Source organism: Aquarana catesbeiana, linkage group LG01 (assembly GCF_042186555.1).
Source record: "Aquarana catesbeiana isolate 2022-GZ linkage group LG01, ASM4218655v1, whole genome shotgun sequence".
Taxonomy (NCBI): Eukaryota; Metazoa; Chordata; class Amphibia; order Anura; family Ranidae; genus Aquarana; species Aquarana catesbeiana.
The window spans coordinates 677,208,634-677,231,004 of NC_133324.1; the positions used below are offsets into that span (position 1 = coordinate 677,208,634).

At 46.1% G+C, this 22,371-nt stretch overlaps 1 protein-coding gene across 2 annotated transcripts in view; it reads right to left on the reverse strand.

Moving 5' to 3' along the window:
• LOC141111122 (bifunctional heparan sulfate N-deacetylase/N-sulfotransferase 4-like) overlaps positions 1-22,371 on the reverse strand; it is a 761,202-nt gene that overhangs the window by 53,438 nt on the left and 685,393 nt on the right. For both annotated transcript variants that reach the window (XR_012236388.1, XM_073603162.1), the window contains exon 11: positions 7,773-7,943. Coding sequence is in view for 1 of the 2 variants with exons in the window: in XM_073603162.1 (XP_073459263.1) it covers positions 7,773-7,943 (171 nt within the window). In the remaining variant the exon portion in view is untranslated. The remainder of the gene's footprint in view (positions 1-7,772; positions 7,944-22,371) is intronic.

Genomic DNA, 22,371 nt, shown 5'->3' on the forward strand with positions numbered 1-22,371 from the left:
TTCCTGCTGGAGCACTTCTTTGACAAGCTGTCCCCAGAAGTCAGAGAGTGGGTCCGGGACAGAAAACCTTTCACCTTGTCTGAAGCAGCTCGCCTGGCGGACAAATACACAGACGCCCGCAAACTGGATAACCCTGTGGTCAAGACAACAGCTCGGGGGGATTATCGATCAGCGGCACCCCCTCCAGCTGGCGCCTACTAACCACAGTCGTACCACCCTACAGCACCACCTCCAGCGGCCACTTATTCTCAGCAGCCCAGGTTCAACTCCCAGGACTACTCACAACCCCTCAGGTGTTTCGGGTGTAAACAGCTAGGGCACAAAAAGCCAGACTGTCCGTTGAATCCAGCCAGGCAGTCCCAGTCGTGGAGAAAGCCAGCAGGGGGGAATCCCCGCACATCCATGCCTGCGGCTCACTGCGTTGAGGAGGAAGAACATTGGGGCGTCCTGCACGAGGCTGATTCAGTAGAAGCAGCTAACCAGGACAACAGGCAGCAACACAGGCAGACCGTCCGGGTTAATGGAAAGATAGCTAATGGCCTACATGACACTGGCACCACCATGACCCTAATACGGAAGAACCTCATCCCAGAGAGCCAACACACCGGGGACACTGTAGCTGTAAGGGTAGCAGGAGGCACTATTTTCCGGCTACCCGTTGCCCGTGTTCACCTGGACTGGGGGGTTGGTTCGGGACATGTGAATGTGGGGGTGATAAGGGATTTACCAGCGGATGTACTACTGGGGAATGATTTGGCCCCCCTCGTTTCTGCTTACGCCCCGATGGGCCCTGCTGAAGCCAACCCAGTGACTACCCGTGCCCAGACCCGTACTGTTGGAACCGGCCCGCTTGCTGCTGAGACCCAGGTAAGACAATCTTCCCCGACATGTACCTTAGATCAGGCTCCCCTAGGTTGGGATACCCCAGAAGCATTCGGGAGGGAAACCCGGGAGGACCCGACCTTACACAAGTATAGGGTTAAGGCAGATACTCAGGAAAAGGGAATAGATGGGGAGCTTTATGAATGGGTGGGGGATAGACTGTATAGGATCCCTAAGCCATCCCCGGGAAATAAAGTCCCTTCGCAGAAACGACAGCTGGTGGTACCTAAGAAATACCAGCTGGAGATTCTGCGAATTGGGCATGATGTACCACTAGCAGGACATCTAGGGTCTCGCCGCACAGCCCATAGAATTACACAGAATTTCTTCTGGCCCAATTTTAACCAGGATGTGCGACAGTACTGCAAAACGCGTGACACATGTCAACGGGTAGGTAAGCGGGGGGACCACCCTAAGGCCTAACTTATGTCCATGCCTATTATTGGGGAGCCCTTTTACCGCATAGCCGTTGACATTGTGGGTCCCTTGGCCAGGCCTAGTCCATCCGGGAAGAAGTATATTCTCACCGGGGTGGACTACGCCACCCGTTACCCAGAGGCAGTAGCTATGTCCAACATTGAAGCAGAGACAGTAGCTGATGCCCTGGTTAAAATATTTACTAGAGTGGGTTTCCCTAAGGAGATTCTCTCTGACCAGGGAACCCAGTTTACCGCTGTGCTCACCCAGCAGTTATGGAAGGTATGCAATATTAAGCCCTTGCTGAGCTCACCCTACCATCCCCAGACTAATGGTCTCTGCGAGCGCTTTAACGGGACCCTCAAGCAAATGCTGAGGACCTTTTCGGACGCTTGCAGAGACTGGGAGAAATTCCTGCCTCACCTGTTATTTGCGTACAGAGAGGTACCCCAGGAATCTACTGGGTTCTCTCCCTTCTAGTTACTCTATGGGAGAAGGGTCCGCGGACCCCTCGATCTCATTAGAGGACACTGGGAGGGAGAGACAGAGCGGGAGGGGACCCCCATAGTGCCCTATGTTCTTTAACTCAGGGACCGCATGGCGCAACTGTCTCTGATGGTAAGGGAGAATCTCCAGGCGGCCCAGGGGAGACAGAAGAGATGGTACGATCAGGGGGCCTGACAGCGTATCTTCCAGGTTGGGCAGAAGGTCTTAGTGCTCAAGCCTGTGAAGACCGACAAGATACAGGCATCTTGGCAGGGCCCATATAAAGTAGTAGCCCAGGTATGTGATACTACCTATGTTATTGCCAGCTGTGCAGATGAAAAAATCCATCGAACCTTTCATGTGAACATGCTGAAGGAGTATCAGGAACGGCAGGAGGATGTGGCTGCAGTATGTGCCCCTGCTGCGGATGACTCTGAAAGTTTACCCCTCCCTGACTTACTAGAGAGACCCCCAGACTGACCTCATTAGCCTCGTACAGCTAGGGGACCAGTTAAGCCCCACAAAGAAGGAACAGGCTAAGCTGCTTCTGTGGGAGAAACAGGTGACTTTCTCCCAAAAACCGGGCTACACGACCCTGGCTGTGCATAAGGTAGAGACCCCTGGACAAGCACCCCTTCGTCAGCCCCCCTACCGTATCCCTGAAGCAGTCTGAGAAGGAATGCGGAAGGAGATACAGGAGATGATTCAGTTAGGAGTCATTGAGCCCTCTGACAGCCCTTGGGCCTCACCTGTAGTCCTGGTGCCTAAGAAAGACGGAACTACCCAGTTCTGCGTGGACTACAGGCGACTCAATGAGAAGACCACCACTGATGCCTACCCAATGCCCAGGATAGACGAACTGCTAGATCGTATAGCCAGGGGACGTTATTTAACTACAATAGACCTGTGTAAGGGCTATTGGCAGATTCCCCTGGCCGAGGATGCTATCCCCAAGTCGGCATTTGTTACCCCGTTTGGCCTGTACCAGTCTAAGGTCATGCCATTCGGGATGAAAAATGCCCCGGCTACCTTCCAATGTATGGTGGATCGGCTACTCGATGGCTTTCAGGATTTTGCATGTGCATACCTGGATGACATTGCGATCTACAGTGGGTCTTGGGAGGAGCACCTGGTTCACGTAGGGGTGGTTCTGGACAAGATTCGGGCCGCAGGCCTGACGTTGAAACCAGACAAGTGCCATCTAGGTATGGCGGAGGTGCAGTACCTGGGACACCGAGTAGAGTGTGGGAACCAGAGACCAGAGCCAGCCAAGGTAGAGGCAGTAGCTAACTGGCCCACACCCCGTACTAAGACCCAGGTATTAGCCTTCTTGGGGACTGCCAGGTACTACCGGCGTTTTGTCCCTGATTACAGTGCCATTGCCTGACGAAAAAGAATTTACCTAGGCAGGTCCTGTGGTCTCCAGCTTGTGAAGCCGCGTTTCTAGCCCTCAAGCAAGCACTTGTAAATGCCCCTGTCTTGGCTGCCCCAGTACCTAACAAACGTTTCCTTGTCCACACAGATGCTTCCATGTTTGGACTGGGGGCTGTGCTGAGCCAAATCGGGGAGGATGGAAGAGAACACCCTGTCGCATACCTGAGCAGAAAACTATTACCCCGGGAAGTGAGCTATGCAGCAGTGGAGAAAGAGTGCTTGGCCCTGGTTTGGGCCCTTAAAAAGTTGAACCCTTATTTGTACGGACAGGAATTTTCATTAGTCACTGATCACAACCCATTGGTCTGGCTTAACCAGGTCTCAGGAGACAATGGCAGGTTGCTGCGGTGGAGCTTAGCCCTGCAACCTTACAATTTCACCATCAGCTACCGACCCGGTAAGCAAAATGGCAATGCTGATGGTTTGTCCCGGCAAACCGACGTCACTCCGGCCTCCTAGTTCCGGACATCCCCAAGTTGACCCGAGAAGGATCAAGCCTGGTCTGCCGGAGTGTTCCACAAGGAGGGAGCCATGTGACGGGAGTCACTAATAGAGGCACGGGGTGAATGGGAACCCCACTGTGATCTGTGCTGGTCAGAGACTCAATGCTGTGTATGTGTGTGTATGTGGTGTGTGCTGTTTTCTGTGCTGGTTTGAGGTGGGGCTGTATTCCAATGTTCTATTGTGTTTGTCTGCCTTGGATCACAGGATGTGTATTGCTGAGAGGAAATAGGGAGGAGGGATTCCTCCAGCAGCCCCCCTGTTAAGACTGTTTACTGATGAAAAGTTAAGCATACCTGACCTGTGTGTCCATTGTTATTGGACAGTTTAACCCGCCCTGTTTTCCAAGGGTGGGGGGGAAATGTTTTGAAGTGGGACCTGTATAACATGTGTTTTTTGAATAAAGATTCATTCCTGTTTGAAACCTGAAGATGGAGCCGTGCCTCGTTTTTGGGGTGGATTATTTGTATGGGTTCCTTGTTCGGCTGATTGGAGTGTTCGGTAGCTGCCTTTGTGTTTGGATATGAAATGTCCTAAACGACTTTAACCCCTTTCATACTCGGGGGTATTGTCATAAAAAGTGTTTGGGGACCTGGGTCCTGCCCCAGGGTACATGGATCAATGCAAAAAAAGTTTTAAAAACGTCAGTTTTTTCGTGAGCAGTGATTTTAATAATGCTTAAAGTGAAACAATAAAAGTGTAATATCCCTTTAAGTTTCGTACCTGGGGGGTGTCTATAGTATGCCTGTAAAGGGGCGCATGTTTCCCGTGTTTAGAACAGTCTGACAGCAAAATGACATTTCAAAGGAAAAAAAGTCATTTAAAACTACTCGTGGCTATTAATGCATTGCCGGTCCGACAATACACATAGAAGTTCATTGATAAAAACGGCATGGGAATTCCCCACAGGGGAACCCCGTACCAAAATTAAAAAAAAAAAATGACGTGGAGGGTCCCCCTAAATTCCATACCAGGCCCTTCAGGTCTGGTATGGATATTAAGGGGAACCCCGGCCAAAATTAAAAAAAAAAAATGACGTGGGGGGTCCCCCTAAATTCCATACCAGACCTTTATCCGAGCATGCAACCTGGCAGGCCGCAGGAAAAGAGGGGGGGACGAGAGAGCGCCCCCCCTCCTGAACCGTACCAGGCCACATGCCCTCAACATTGGGAGGGTGCTTTGGGGTAGCCCCCCAAAACACCTTGTCCCCATGTTGATGAGGACAAGGGCCTCATCCCCACAACCCTGGCCGGTGGTTGTGGGGGTCTGCAGGCGGGGGGGTTATTGGAATCTGGAAGCCCCCTTTAACAAGGGGACCCCCAGATCCCGGCCCTGTGTGAAATGGTAAGGGGGTACAAAAGTACCCCTACCATTTCACTAAAAAACTGTCAAAAATGTTAAAAATGACGAGACAGTTTTTGACAATTCCTTTATTTAAATGCTTCTTCTTTCTTCTATCTTCCTTCATCTTCTTCTTCTTCTGGCTCTTCTGGTTCTTCCTCCGGTGTTCTCGTCCAGCATCTCCTCCGTGGCGTCTTCTTCCCTTCTTCTCCTCGGGCCGCTCCGCATTCATGGCATGGAGGGAGGCTCCCGCTCTTCTCTTCATCTTCTTCTCTTCATCTTCTTCTCTTCATCTTCTTTTCGGGCCGCTCCACATCCATGCTGGCATGGAGGGAGGCTCCCGCTGTGTGACGCTTCTCCTCTTCTGACAGTTCTTAAATAACGGGGGCAGGGCCACCTGGTGACCCCGCCCCCTCTGACGCACGGTGACTTGACGGGACTTCCCTGTGGCGTCACAGGGAATGCCACAGGGAAGAAGAAGGGAAGATGACGCCGCGGAGGAGATGCTGGACGAGAACACCGGAGGAAGAACCAGAAGAACCAGAAGAAGAAGATGAAGGAGGATAGAAGAAAGAAGAAAGAAGAAGCATTTAAATAAAGGAATTGTCAAAAACTGTCTCTTGTCATTTATAACATTTTTGACAGTTTTTTAGTGAAATGGTAGGGGTACTTTTGTACCCCCTTACCATTTCACACAGGGGGGAGGACCGGGATCTGGGGGTCCCCTTGTTAAAGAGGGCTTCCAGATTCCGATAAGCCCCCCGCCCGCAGACCCCCACAACCACCGGCCAAGGTTGTGGGGATGAGACCCTTGTCCTCATCAACATGGGGACAAGGTGTTTTGGGGGGCTACCCCAACGCACCCTCCCAATGTTGAGGGCATGTGGCCTGGTACGGTTCAGTGGGGGTGCTCTCTCATCCCCCCTCTTTTCCTGCGGCCTGCCAGGTTGCTTGCTCAGATAAGGGTCTGGTATGGATTTTTGGGGGGACCCCACGCCGTTTTTTTAAAAATTTTGGCCGGGGGTTCCCCTTAATATCCATACCAGACCTGAAAGGCCTGGTATGGAATTTAGGGGGACCCCCCCACGTCATTTTTTTTTTTAATTTGGGTTCGGGGTTCCCCTGTGGGGAATTCCCATGCCGTTTTTATCAATGAACTTCTATGTGTATTGTTGGACCAGCAATGCATTAATAGCCGCAAGTAGTTTTAAATGACTTTTTTTCCTTTGAAATATCATTTTGCTGTCAGACTGTTCTAAACACGGGAAACATGCGCCCCTTTACAGGCATACTATAGACACCCCCCAACTACGAAATTTAAAGGGATATTACACTTTTATTGTTTCACTTTAAGCATTATTAAAATCACTGCTCCCGAAAAAACTGCCGTTTTTAAAACTTTTTTTGCATTGATACATATCCCCTGGGGCAGGACCCAGGTCCCCAAACACCTTTTATGACAATACCATGCATATAAGCCTTTAAAATTAGCACTTTTGATTTCTCCCATAGACTTTTAAAGGGTGTTCCGTGGCATTCGAATTTGCCGCGAACACCCCAAATTGTTCGCTGTTCGGCGAACTTGCGAACAGCCGATGTTCGAGTCGAACATGAGTTTGACTCGAACTCGAAGCTCATCCCTTTTCAGGATCCATTAAAACCCCTGTAGGACATTGGCTGATGGGGCCTGCGCTCACTGTTCCTTCAGTAAGAGTTTTCCAAATATCCCAAAATGGTAATACCATGAGAGCAAAGTAAAACAAGCACTTTGGCCAACAACCTTGTGAATACCTAAGGTGCAGTGGACAGTACAAAAGACAATGACCTTGTTATGTTGTGTGCCGACAGCAAAGCACAGGAAACAATAAAGTGTCAGAAAGACAGAAACTTGAAGGTAGGCATCCTTGAGTCCACAGAGGCCAGAAAGTGTAGGGAAGTAGATTCCCCGCAGAATGTTTGAATCCAAAGAAGGGTGTTGGAAGCCTTTAGATCCAGTATGGAGTGAATGCCCCCTTGACCCTTCGGAAACAGTAAACAGGTTTGAATAAAAACCCTTTGCCCTTCCTAAATTATGGCTATGACCCCCTGACTGAGGGGCTAAGGCATGACAGTGGCAAGGTCCACTAGTCTTTGCAGAATAGATGGGTGATTGAACATGAAGCCAGAGACTGGGATTAAAATTTTATCTTATAACCCCTGGAGACCATGCTTTGGCCCAGGCATCCAAATGTCCTGGAACCAGGTGGCCACAAAGGCCAACAAATCTCCCTCCACTTCGAGAAGTGGGGATATCCCTTCATTACATGAGGACTTGTGTGTGGGCTTTGAGAGCTTGGGGTACAAGTCTTGTGGCAGAATAGAGTCATAGATTTGGATTGTGAGTTCTGAGAGGAGTGATAGGAACTTTTAATTGCCTATGAAGTAGAAGGGTTTCTGTTAAGATAGAAACAGGACCTCTAGACATGTAGCACATTTGCACCAAAATTGTATTTGTTCATTATCACCATTTTTGTATAGTACTGTTTTTGAATTGCACTGAACACTGTTTTAAAAGTTCTACATGCCTCATCTCATTTTATCACAGTGTAAGCTGTTTAAATTAGTTATGTTGTTAAAGCTTTCTAATGTTTGCAAATACCTTTGACCAAGCTACATATATGTATTAAGCTTTAGAACAGATGTACAATAATAACTTCACCCTGTTATATTACCTGTGAGGGTGGGAAGTATGTTAACCATCGTTCTAAATGTATTGCGTACCAGCCAGGGACAAGGCATCTTTTCTGTAGGGCTTGTAACTCCAAGGAAGCTGTATGTTCTGCTGTTATCACTTCATAGAAGCTATATTTTAGGGCAGTGGAATCTTCATGAGATCGTTGATGCTAAAAAAAAAATAAAAAAAAAAATAAAACATGCTTGCTAATTTACCCTTCCAATTTATGTACCTCCCTTATCATGACATTAAAGCTTTTGCTGTCTGCTTTGCTTTTCTAAACTTAGTAAATAGCTTTTGCAAAGCTACAGTATTTCCTACATATCAAACTTTTCTGAATAAAATATTTTTAAACTTATGCTATGAGTATTTTTCAGACCCTCAGCCCTACTACTAGAGCTGTTTCCTTCACTTGCTTTGTGAAAGGAGTTGACTGATAGAGGTCACACACAACTTTTTCTTAATTAATATAAAAGCATTTCAGTAATACATTTAGTAAACTATGAATCTGTAGCTCTTGACTAGACTACAGCAGACTAATAGGGCGTACACACGGTCGGACTTTGTTCGGACATTCCGACAACAAAATCCTAGGATTTTTTCCGACGGATGTTGGCTCAGACTTGTCTTGCATACACACGGTCACACAAAGTTGTCGGAAAATCCGATCTTTCTGAACGCGGTGACGTAAAACACGTACGTCGGGACTATAAATGGGGCAGTGGCCAATAGCTTTCATCTCTTTTCTGAGCATGCGTGGCACTTTGTCCGTCGGATTTGTGTACACACGATCGGAATTTCCGACAACGGATTTTGTTGTCGGAAAATTTTATCTCCTGCTGTCCAACTTTGTGTGTCGGAAAATAAGATGGAAAATGTCCGATGGAGCCCACACACGGTCGGAATTTCCGACAACACGCTCCGATCGGACATTTTCCATCGGAAAATCCGACCGTGTGTACGGGGCATAATAAGTAGGCAAGCTAGTCTCAGCAGTCGGATGTAATAACTGTAGGATATGTACATGAATCAAGTCTTAAAACCATTAGCATTTGTAGCAGAAAGAACTTAGTAAATCACCTAGAAGGTTGCTGGTGGTTGCTTTGTTATCCTTAAAGAGAACGTAGCCAAAACCATACTTGCTAAAAAAAGGAATGCATTTACTGTACCTTTCTGGAGCTCTGTATCTTGAAATGCTTCTGTTTTGCTTTTCCTCAGCCATTGAATGTATTCCAAATCTTTGGGGTGTGTGAAATACATATTTTCCTGATGCATGCTGTGTTTTGTCCTGCTAGCTCATACATCACTACTGGATATAGGAACCAGTATGAGGAACCATTGGATGTAGGGAAAACAATTCTTTGACCCCTCCAACCAGTTGAATACTTGCTGTGGCAAGGGAGCAACAAAGTTGTTTTGTTTCAAGACACAGACCACTGATAAGTATATTCCTTTATCTTTTGGTAATGATGGTTTTGGCTACAAGTGACCCTGTACTGACAGAGTCATTTTATGTGGGATTGCTTTTTTTTCATAGAAATTCTATTGCCTGGAGGTGTGTAAATTTATCATCATATGACAGGGGGATCTATGTTTTTATTAGAGAGGGAAGGAGGTCAATGGGATTTTGTGACAAATACTCTAGGTGTACAAACAATACCTGTTTAATGGCAACACCATGGAACATAATAAAACAATGTCATCATATTTAGGTTATTCTTATGCAGTAAAATACATCAGCTACTATTTTGAGTGTCTGATGAATTCTTATTTTCCTTTCCTGCTGTGATTACAATTGATGGGCAAGAAGTATCTATTTCATAGGCTATGGAATTTTATGGCCATTAGATTTAATCACAGTAATAAGTAACATGGCTTGGGCTTTTTGAATGTAGCGCACCCCTTAAGGAGCCACAAGTAAACTGGGATCACCCACCCTGCACAGCCAGGCACTGCAAATCTTCACAGGCACTCTAGAGAGAGAAAACAGTCTATGACTTTGTTTTTGTTGTTTATTGAGGGTTAATAACTCAATAATGGGGATGGGAAATTATGGAATAACCATTTGACTTCAGCAACAACACTTTAGCAACATCTTTAGGGACATCTTGCTATACACAGTCTATATACAGCCTCCTTGACACTCCTCCTGCACTTTACTTGCTTGCAGACTCCAGCTGAATCACTCAAATGGATCTGACAGGCACAGACAGATGTAGCAATAGCCCTTTGTAGGCAGGAACATTTGAAGCCCTTGTTGTGTAGCAGAATACAATGATCAGCCTGCAATCTCCCTCCTGTGGCTACTGGTCCAAGCACCACCTCTTCAGGCACTGCCAACCCACTTAGCTGAAGCTGCTTCTTTCACTTGCCCTCCAGGCTAACTTCACACAGCAATCCTCCAGACTGACTCTGTCTCCAGCCCACCCAGCTGACTCTGCAGGAGATCTCCCAGTGAAGGGATGAAGCCTTGGCACAACGAGGTCTTCAGGGAGAACTGGCTACATGTGGCAGTCTCACCCCCCATAAGTCTCCAGTAGTGCTGCTCTACTCACACTGTCCTCACACTTGCTCCTGTGCCTCCAGGAAGGGCTTATTCCATGTGTTATGGAAGGATCCTTCCAGCACCCGAGCCCTGGCCCAAGGTCACCCCCCAGACTAGGGGGCACCCTTGAGGGCCACCGACAGCCTCCACAGCACTATATTTGCATATTTCACCCGACTGCCCTGCTGGCATGGCTCATGCCTATTTATGAGGTGAACCTTGCCCCCTGCCAGCTCTTTACTGGGGATTGGCTGAGGCCCTAATAAATATTCCAAACAGCTCCTCCTAACCTCCACCCACTAGCTCTAGAAGTTTCTACAACCTTCTAGACCAAGGGGAGGCACCAGAGGCGCTGTCAGGATGAGTCACTCAGCCCTGACTCACTGAACCCTGACCAAGATTCACAGCTCAGGCTTAGCCCTGAGCCAAAGTTAATTTTCCTACGCTAACAAACCTACACTGACAAACCTACCTTACATCTAGCACACCCTAGAGTGTACTACATAAATAATAGCTGCTTTATTTGACTATCCTACCCCCTCCCCCCTTCTCATGAATACCCTTCTAGGTGGCCATTTTTAGGAACACAGTCCGGGAGAGAATCCTGTAGTAAAGAGATGGATACACATAAATTACACTCTGCTATTGTCTAAAAAAAAATTGCTTAGCTTGTTCTGTATGAATTAGGAAAAATAAATGTTGTTTAGACTATTTTCTCTTCTGCACAAATGGTCTTTGGTTACATATATTTGCTAATTCCCTCTGGTGTTAAAAAAAAAAAAATGTTACATTGTACCTCTTGTTACATAGGTATGTATTCCAATGCTCATCAGCTGCATCTGGTGGCCATAATGCAATATTTTACCACTGAACATAGAAAAAAACATCCGTTCAGAAGAGAATATAGCGTAAACAACATTAACATTCACACAGAAAGATATGACTCCAGATTCACTGTATAAATGGCTAGCATCTTTTTTATTTTTTATTAATAGACCACGTAATGTAACTCTTTGTTGGAAATAAACCAAAGCCCACATGTACATCAAGAAGCTGTATACTTCCCTTTATGACAGCTCATGTGTTAAAACTATTCCACGCTGCTGTTCCCTGATTGCTGCAGGTACCTGACACTGCAGGTGTGTTGAATATTTGTTACCTTGCCATACACTATGGTTTCTTTCAGTAGCTGTATATTCTTTGTTGATGTAGAAGCCAGCAGGGGGAGCCACAACATGTGGTAGGGGAGTATGTATTCCTACATGACTTTAAGTGTCTGATTTTGGCCGAATTTGGGGATCAGCAACATGGTGACATTTAAAAACAAAGGTCATAAAAAAGTTAAGGTTTTATTTAATTTAATTTGAACCCCATATTACCAGGGTCACTTTAAAGCTCAATATGCTGTTGTAAAATGATCCACTCTTTCAGAAGCTTTATTATGCAGGGAAGGGCAGCACAGAACTTACGTGAGATGTTTGTAGTATCTGAAGCAGCTACAAGTAAAGCACATTGTAATCTTTACAGCATCCCCAATTCCTGTTTAATTCATGTACCAGTTGAGCTACGTTGTGCTGCATAAATCAACATAGGTTCAAGGCAACAGTTATTTTCTATGTTCCATGTTCATACCATAATGTATAGCTGAGGTGCCACGAACTGCCATTAACTACTTAAAACATGCAGCATGGCTGCATTTTATACAGCGCAGTGCATGGATCTGCGTGCCATCTAGGGTTGCCACCAAGACAGTCTGGGTTTTGAATCATGTGTCCAGGTTTTAGACCACCTGAAACACTGACACAATATTCAGAATGGACTCTACCAAGTACCCCAACCTCCAAGTACATAGATGTGCACGCAGGCCCCACCCCCCATACATGGGCAGGAGAGAAGAGAGGGCTCAATCTGCTCCTTCTCCTGCCCATACCTCTCTGTCTACCAACCTACACTCCAATCCAGTGTGTTCTGTGCCTCAGGAAAGGGATGTGTGGACAGGAAGTTTAAAGCTTAGCAACCCGCAGATACATTGTGGCTGTCAGGTGTCAATGCCTGAGCCTCCATCCTCGGGTGAGTGAGCTCACTATCCACTGTCTGTGACTGAAGTCTTCCCCCCTCCCTCCCTTCTCTCTCCTGCCTCCAAGCAAGTGAGTACACTAAGGGAAGGAGGATTCAGAGGTAAGGGGTGTCCTGTGGACTCTGATGTAAGGGGTGCTTTGGGAACCCTAATTAAAGGGGGTATGCTGGGAACACTGATGTAAGTAGGAGGTTTGGTGAACAGAAAACCCCTTACATCAGAGTCCATAGTGTCCATAGCGTTCCTCCTTAAAAAACTTTTTTGTCTATGAGCGGATAAAGTGTTTGGGTTTGGCGTGCAGAAAAGTTGGCAACCCTAGTGCCATGTCACATGCTCAGTTGCATAAACTTGAATTAAGTGACATTTTATGCACTTAATTGGCAAAACAGTTGAAAAAATGACCAAAGTATATATTCAAAAAGTCTCCCTCTCACATAGGCGTTTGATGCGTTCAGCTCGAGGGAGGTTGCTTGGGATGGCCTCTATGATCCAGACTCGTAGGCCATTGGTGGAGCCTTGGTGAACTTCTGAGAAGTGTCTTGGGATCATGAGGTTCTTGTTATCTTCAATAGAGCGTCTGTGTTCTCCAAATCTCTTATGTAATGTCCTGGTGGTGCGGCCTACATAAAGTAGATTGCATGGGTACGAGAGGCAGTATACTACAAATTCATTGGAATAGTTGAAAAAATGACCAAGTTGATATGTTTTACCTTTTGTGGTAAAGTATTTCTGTTTATGCTGGACAAATTTGCAGGTTAGGCATTTGAGCTTGCGGCATTGGTACATGCCTTTGACGTCAAGGAAAGTGGGTGTGACAGTTGGTTGGGGTCTACGGGTTTTTAGTTTGCTGGGAGCTATCTTTCCTTTTAGGCTTTGTGCTCTTCTGTATGTGATTTTTGGCTTTTCATCGAGACTATTTTTGAGATGAGGGTCTTCTAATAGTATGCCCCAGTGTTTCTGGAGGATATGTTCCATTTTCCTATGTTGGGTGTGGAATTGGGTGATAAATCTGGGTGCTTGGGATAACAGGATGGGTTGTTGGTTGTTGGGTGTCGGTGCTTCGCTCAGGAAGTGGTTGTAGGCTTCATCAGCTAGGGGGGCTGGGTAGCCTTTTTCAGAGAACTTTTTCTTGAATAGACAGCTTTGTTCCATGTAGTCTTCGATCCGAGTACAGTTATGTTTCAAAGAATTGGCTCTTTGGTATGTTGGAAATCCATCTAGGGTGGTGACAGCTGTGGAAATGGAGGTAGGAGTTGCCCGCAGTGGGTTTCGTATAGTTTTTGGCATGGATGTGTTCATCCAAGTGGCTTAGTTCAAGGTCCAGGAAGGCAAGGATGTTCGGGTCGCAGACTGAAGTAAATGATAGGCCTAAGTCGTTGGTGTTGCAGCAGGCCACAAAATCATCAATCAATCAACTCGGGATCGTGTACCATCCCACATGATAATTATGTCATCTATGTATCTGCCGAAAAATACAATGTGTTCAGAGTAGGGGTTGTTGTTCCAGATTGAGTGTTGCTCCCAGAAGCCCATGGTCAGGTTGGCATAGCTGGGGGCAAAGTTGGCACCCATGGATGTGCCTTGGGTTTGTAAGTAATATTGGTTATCGAAAGAAAAATAATTGTGGTTAAGGCAGAATTTTGTGGAGGCTATAATCAATTCTGCCTGTCTGAAATTGATCTGGGGGCCTTGAGAAAGAAAATACTCGATGGCTTTTAGTCCAATATCGTGTGGGATTGATGTATAGAGCAAGCAGACATCGAGAGAGAGCCATAAATAGGTGGATTCCCAGCGGTAGTTGCTTAAAATGTTGAGTAAGTAGGTCCCATCACGGATGTATGCCAGCAGTTTCTGGGCCAGTGGTTGCAGAAAATGATCAATGTATAAGGAAAAAGGGTTTGTGATACTGTCCATGGCAGCCATTATTGGACGTCCAGGAGGCTTGGTTAGGCTTTTGTGGATTTTGGGAAGGTGGTAGAAATAAGGAGTATTGTAGTTATCCCGTTTGAGGAAAGCAGCTTCAATTTTTGTGATGATACCATCCGCTGTAGCCTTGTCCACCATTGTATGGGCTTCAGGTATGAACTTGGGTAAAGGGTCACCAGGCAATTTGATGTAAGTATTGACATCAGACAGAAGTCTGTGGGCCTCTTGAACATATGTATCTCTGTGTTGGATGACAATCCCACCTCCTTTGTCAGCTGTTTTTATGATGACATCTGTATTGTTGGTTAGGGCCTTGAGACGTGCCCTTTCTGATGCTGAGAGGTTATGATTGTGTGTGGGGGTCGGAGCTTGAGAACATAAGCATTTAATTTCGGAGAAAACAACTTGGTAAAAGCTCTGTAAATATGGACCTTTGACATGGGTGGGGTTGAAGATGGATTTGGGGCGGAAGGAGGTGTGCTGGATGGGTGGAAAGGTGGGGTGGCGCACAGTAAGATATGATGGGCAGATATCTGTATCACCATCTCCAGTATAGAGGTCCTCGAGGAAAGCTAGGCAGGAAGCATCTAATGAGTGGTCCGGGGTGGAGTCATTATGGGGTTCATCGGGTGCATTTGCTGTGGTGGGATTACTTGAGGCTTTGATATTGAAAAACCTTTTGACAGTTCGGTCACGGATGAATTTGTTGAGGTCTCTAAACAGAGTGAAGGGGTTTGGACCAACTGAGGGGGCAAAATTGAGGCCTTTGCTCAGTAGTGACATATATTCACGGCTAAGGGTTAGTGAGGATAAGTTGTAGATCTTTAACATTTGGCTAGTTTTCCCTTTCTCTTTGTGTCTTCTTCTACCCCCTCATCTGCCGCGTCTTCTAATTTTCTTTTTGTGCAGGTTGGGGGGTTTGGACTAAAAAAGAGGGCTCAGGTGTGGATGAAGGGTTTGTGGTATCTGGGCTTTGTGGGTTGACCTACATGGTTATCGGGGGTAGGTCTATAGTGCTGGATGGTGGTCTCAGCCTCGTAGTGCCCATGGTTTTAGATGGAGAAGGATAGCATGGGGTAGTGGAAGTGACTGAGCGATTTTCAGTTGGCTGGGTGTTAGTCGGAGGCATTGCACTATGGGTGGTGTTGTTCTGTTTGCGGTTTCCTTTTTTTTTTAGCTTGGGTTGGGTGGTGGGGGGGTGGGGGGTGTCTGTGAAGGTCGACGTGGTCGGCTCATCTGTGCGTTCATGTGGTTAGCAATAGGTGCTCTGTAAGGTGGTGGAATAGAGCGAGGCCCATGGTGGTTATTGGGCTCAGAACGTGTGTATGCTGGTAGGGCTTGTCGCCTGGGAGGGTAGGTGGGGGGGAGTAAAGCAGGTATATTGGATGTTTTGGGGGATTTCCATACTTTTGATGACGTGTAGTCCTTAACGTCTCGCCTCATTTTTTTCAATTTGGTTTGGATTAATAGGTCCTCATCTATTTTGGTCTTTTTCTTTAAGATGTGGAGCCAGGTCAGTGATTAATCTCCTTCTGCCTGTATCATATTGTGTAACCAGCGTATCCCATTTCCCATTGTATACCACCCCTTTTTTTTTCTTCCGATGGATTTAATCCTAGCCCTAGAGGAAGTCAGACATGACTACCTGGAATACTTGTATTCCCTTTTTCCAACTAACCTATTTGACAACCAAGCCACCATCAATCAAGCATGATATGGTAAATTTTGTGCCATGTTCAGTAAAATTGAAGATACTATTATATCCCTCAACCACTAATGGTGGGACAAGTTTTTTCTGCAAAGATACCGGCTCTCCAAAATCACCCCTAGAGGCCTCAGAATCAAACATAGATGTTCTTTCCTCACACCAGAACGACAAAAAGAGTGGGAATACGTGTCAGACTTCTGCTCCCAAAAATGGATAGACATCATAATATTACAAAGAGAAGATGAACTTGCAACATTAACAGAGAAGGTCAAAACATACATCCATTAGCTCCAGAAGGAGATTAATCAACTCCCTATGACCTGGCTCCACATCTTAAAGAAAAAGACCAAAAAAAAGATGAGGACCTATTAATCCAAACCAAATTGAAAAAAATGAGGCGAGACGTTGATGACTACACGTCATCAAAAGTATTCAAAAACACCCCTGAAAACATCCAATATACCTCCTTTACTCCCCCCACCTACCCTCCCGGACGGCAAGCCCTACCAACATACACACGTTCAGAGCCCAATAACCACCATGGTCCTCGCTCTATTCCACCACCTTAGAGAGAACCTATTTCTAACCACATGAACGCACAGATGAGCCCACCACGTCGACCTCCACAGACACCACTCCATCCCCCCACCACCCAACCCAAGCTAAAAAGACATGGAAACCGCAAATGGAACAACACCACCCATAGTGCAATGTCTCCAACTAACACCCAGCCAACCGAAAATCGCTCAATCACTTCCACTACCCCATGCTATCCTTCTCCCTCTAAAACCATGGGCACTACGAGGCTGAGACCACCATCCAGCACCATAGACCTACCCCCGATAACCATGCAGGCCAACTCACAAAGGCCAGATACCACAAACCCTTCATCCACACCTGAGCCCTCTTTTTTAGTCCAAACCCCCCAACCTGCACAAAAAAGAAAATTAGAAGACGCAGCAGATGAGGGGGTAGAAGAAGACACAAGGAGAAAGGGAAAACTAGCCAAACGATAAAGATCTACAACTTATCCTCACTAACCCTTAGCCATGAAGATATGTCACTACTGAGCAAAGGCCTCAATTTTGCCCCCTCAGTTGGTCCAAACCCCATTCACTCTGTTTAGAGACCTCAACAAATTCATCCGTGACCTAACTGTCAAAAGGTTCTTCAATATCAAAGCCTCAAGTAATCCCACCACAGCAAATGCACCCGATGAACACCATAATGACTCCACCCTGGACCACTCATTAGATGCTTCCTGCCTAGCTTTCCTTCGAGGACCTCTATACTGGAGATGGTGATACAGATATCTGCCCATCATATCTTACTGTGCACCACCCCACCTCTCCACCCATCCAGCACACCTCCTTCCGCCCCAAATCCATCTTCAACCCCACCCATGTCAAAGGTCCATATTTACAGAGCTTTTACCAAGTTGTTTTCTCCGAAATTAAATGCTTATGTTCTCAAGCTCCGACCCCCACACACAATCATAACCTCTCAGCATCAGAAAGGGCACGTCTCAAGGCCCTAACCAACAATACAGATGTCATCATAAAAACAGCTGACAAAGGAGGTGGGATTGTCATCCAACACAGAGATACATATGTTCAAGAGGCCCACAGACTTCTATCTGATGTCAATACTTACATCAAATTGCCTGGTGACCCTTTACCCAAGTTCATACCTGAAGCCCATACACTGGTGGACAAGGCTACAGCGGATAGTATCATCACAAAAATTGAAGCTGCTTTCCTCAAACGGGATAACTACAATACTCCTTATTCCTACCACCTTCCCAAAATCCACAAAAGCCTAACCAAGCCTCCTGGATGTCCCATAGTGGCTACCATGGACAGTATCACCAACCCTTTTTCCTTATACATTGATCATTTTCTGCAACCACTGGCCCAGAAACTGCCGGCATACATCCGTGATGGGACGCACTTACTCAACATTTTAAGCAACTACTGCTGGGAATCCACCTATTTATGGCTCTCTCTCGATGTCTGCTCGCTCTATACATCAATCCCACACTAAATTGGACTAAAAGCCATCAAGTATTTTCTTTCTTAAGACCCCCAGATCAATTTCAGACAGGCAGAATTCATTATAGCCTCCACAAATTACTTACAAACCCAAGGCACAGCCATGGGTGCCAACTTCGCCCCCAGCTATGCCAACCTGACGATGGGCTTCTGGGAGCAACACTCAATCTGGAACAACAACCCCTACTCTGAACACATTGTATTTTTCAGCAGATACATAGATGACACAATCATCATCTGGGATGGTACACGATCCCGAGTTGATGATTTTGTGGCCTACTGCAACACCAATGACTTAGGCCTATAATTTACTTCAGTCTGTGACCCGAACACCCTTACCTTCCTGGACCTTGAACTAAGCCACTTGGATGAACACATCCATGCCAAAAACTATACGAAACCCACTGCGGGCAACTCCTACCTCCATTTCCACAGCTGTCACCACCCTAGATGGATTTCCAACATACCAAAGAGCCAATTCTGCTGTTTGAAACATAATTGTACCCGGATCAAAGACTACATGGAACAAAGCTGTCTATTCAAGAAAAAGTTCTCTGAAAAAGCCCCCCTAGTGGATGAAGCCTACAACCACTTCCTGAGTGAAGCACCGACACCCAACAACCAACAACCCATCCTGTTATCCCAAACACCCAGATTTATCACCCAATTCCACACCCAACATAGAAAAATGGAACATATCCTCCAGAAACACTGGGGCATACTATTAGAAGACCCTCATCTCAAAAATAGTCTCGATGAAGAGCCAAAAATCACATACAGAAGAGCACAAAACCTAAAAGGAAAGATAGCTCCCAACAAGCTAAAAACCCGTAGACCCCAATCAACTGTCACACCCACTTTCCTTGACGTCAAAGGCATGTACCAATGCCGCAAGCTCAAATGCCTAACCTGCAAATTCGTCCAGCATAAACAGAAATACTTTACCACAAAAGGGAAAACATATCAACTTGGTCATTTTTTCAACTGTTCCACTGAATTTGTAGTATACTGCCTCTCGTGCCCATGCAATCTACTTTATGTAGGCCGCACCACCAGGACATTACGTAAGAGATTTGGAGAACACAGACGCTCTATTGAAGATAACAAGAACCTCATGATCCCAAGACACTTCTCAGAATTTCACCAAGGCTCCACCAATGGCCTACAAGTCTAGATCATAGAGGCCATCCCCAGCAAACTCCCTCAAGCTGAACGCATCAAACGCCTATGTGAGAGGGAGACTTTTTGGATATATACTTTGGACTGCCTTAAGCTGGGAGGCTTAAATGAAGAGATTGAAACTCAATCCATCCTCTAAACAGCCACTCCCAGCCTTTTGCATTACATACTCCCCATCCGAATCCTCCCCCTGGCCCTCTCCCCCCACTTCTTTTTCTCCCACCCCTTTCTCCCTAATCCCCCTTCCCCCTCTTCCCCCCTCCTTCCCTCCCCTCCCCCCACCCATTACATTACTTCCATTATACTAATTCCCTCCCCAACTCCCCTACCTCCCATCCCACCCCGCCCATACCTCCCTTTTTACCCTACTCCAGCTCCACACCCCCTGTCTTTACCTCCAACATTATTACATTTCACAAGTATTATTTCCATACTTACGTGCACACAGTTACACATACATACTGTACATATAAACATACAAGTGCGCACATATGCTTTTGCGCACATATATGCCCCTCATGCACATATATGTTAGTTGCGCACATATTAGTCCCGCAGGCGCACTTTATTATTTTAATATGTTTTTCCCACCTCTTTTTATATATTTATTATATTTATATATATATATATATATATATATATATATATATATATATATATATATATTTTTTTTTTTTTTTTTTTTTTAATATATATATATTTTTATATATATTTTCTATATTTTTTAATTAATTTTTGTATATACATTCATAAAATATATATTTCTTTATACATTTTATTTCCAATTTTTCTTTTTATATTTCTCATTTATATTTTTTTATATTTTTCATTTTTCATAGTCTCAATTTTATTTTATTTTTTTTACTTTTATTTTTATTCCTTCCCTTATTTTTTCCCATTTTCTTATTTTTTCTAACTATCATTCATTCTAGTACCATAACCCCTCCCCTCTTCACATTTTCCCTGCGCTTACGAGCCACACCACTATCCCAGCTGACGTGTGTTAGACATGTACCAACGCTGTCAGGCCACTCCTGTGTACTGCCCCTGTCCCTCCCCTCCTCTCTCCTCCACCTGACGTCATCTTCCTAGGAACCTGCTGACACGCCGCCTGAGGGAACCCCAAGCCTCGGAGCTATGGACTCCACCGCAAGCGGCCGAGGCTGGCCCTGCCACAGCCCATCTGGTTCGTGATGTGACTCTGCGATGCCCAGGAGAACCTACCTATGCCTATTTCTTATCACACAAATGTGAGTGTACAATTTGTAATAATAAAGTATTGTTTTTAACTACCTACTACCCTTAGAGCAGCGCTGCTTTTCTTCGCGATTACATCACTGCCACACATGCGCGTGGGAGCCCTCTGTTTTGGCACTAAGTTCCGGCAAGGTATGCCAGACTTTCAGAGCGCATGCACCGGTGATGCAACTGTCTGCATCCAGGGTGAATATCTCCTAAACTGTGCACGTTATTATGGGCTTACCTGTAGGTAAAAATGACCAAGCAGGGTTTATTACCACTTTAAGCACTTGCCACCCGCCATATAGCAGAATGACAGCAGCAAAGTGGTTTCAATATCCTGACTGGGCGTCATATGATGTCCTCAGGATATTAAGCTGCTGCGCGCCCCCGGGGGCATGCATCACGGCGATTGATGTTGCAGTGTGTCAGTCTGACACACCGCAACTCCGATCTAGGTAAAGAGTCTCTGACAGAGACTCTTTACCACGTGATCAGATACCACCCTCTGCAGGAATAAACGAGCTCCCACATTCGAATCCTCAGGTGTTTGCGATATTCCCAGGGTAGACAGATCACTCTTTACCGCCAGAGCAGGGGTCTTCAATCTTACTAAACAAAGGGCCAGTTTACTGTCCTTCAGACATTAGGATGACCAAACTGTGGCTAGTGAGAGTAGACAATGCCTCATCTTTGGTATTATGGGAAAAATAGTGTCTTGTTGTTGGGTGTCAGTAGGGGGAATGATGACCCCTACTGACACCCAACAACAAGACACTATTTTTCCCATAATACCAAAGATGAGGCATTGTCTACTCTCACTAGCCACAGTGAGCGTTTAATCACACTGCCACCTGGATGCACCTGAAATCTGGATACCTTTTCCTTACATCTCGATCTTCCACCTTCCCTCTTATGTGGGTTGAGGTGGTTGGATTTTGGATGTTGGATCCCCATCCATTGGATGCACATCATTTTCATCACTGACTCTCTATCACTGTGTCCCATTTATGAATGAACTTCTATTCATGTTTTCAGAACTTTCACCAATATTTTGTAATTTTAATTTACTATTACTGAACTATTTGTATTGCAAGCGCACTTATTATTTCTTTTTGATTTGGTGTGTCACACTGATATTTGTGATTGTTTGTTGCAGCTGCACTTGTATTCAATTTAGTGCTCTGAGCGCGGTATTTTTCTTTTATTTCTTACCACGTGATCAGCCATGTCCAATCACAGCTGATCATGATGTAAATAGGAAGAGCCAGTGATTAGCTTTTCCTCACTCGTGTCTGACAGACACGAGTAGAGGAGAGCCAATCGGCTGCTCTCCTGACGGGGGGGTCTGTGCTGATTGTTTATCAGCACAGCCCCCCTCGGATCCCGCCCAGGACCACCATCATGCCGCCCAGGACCACCAGGATGGCCATCCACACTGGACCACCAGGTATGCCCCCCTAGACCCCCAGGGAAATACTAATCTGTGCCCAGGAAGCTGCCAATCAATGCCCAGGCAGCTGCCAATCAGTGCCCACTCACAATGCCTACCACTGCCAGTGCCACCAGGGATGCCTATTAGTGCCGCGTATCAGTGCCCTCAGTGCCACGTATCAATGCCCATCATTGCCGCCTATCAGTGCCCATCAGTGCCCAGCAGTGCTGCCTATCAGTGCCCATCAGTGCCCAGCAGTGCTGCCTATCAGTGCCTGGAGTGCCGCCTATCAGTGCCACCCATAAAAACCCATCTTTGCAGCCTTTCAGTGCCCATCAATGCCCACCTGTGCCATCCACGAGTGCCCATTAGTGCTGCCTATCAATGCCCATCAGTTCTGCATATCAGTGCCACCCATCAGTGCGGCCTACCAGTGC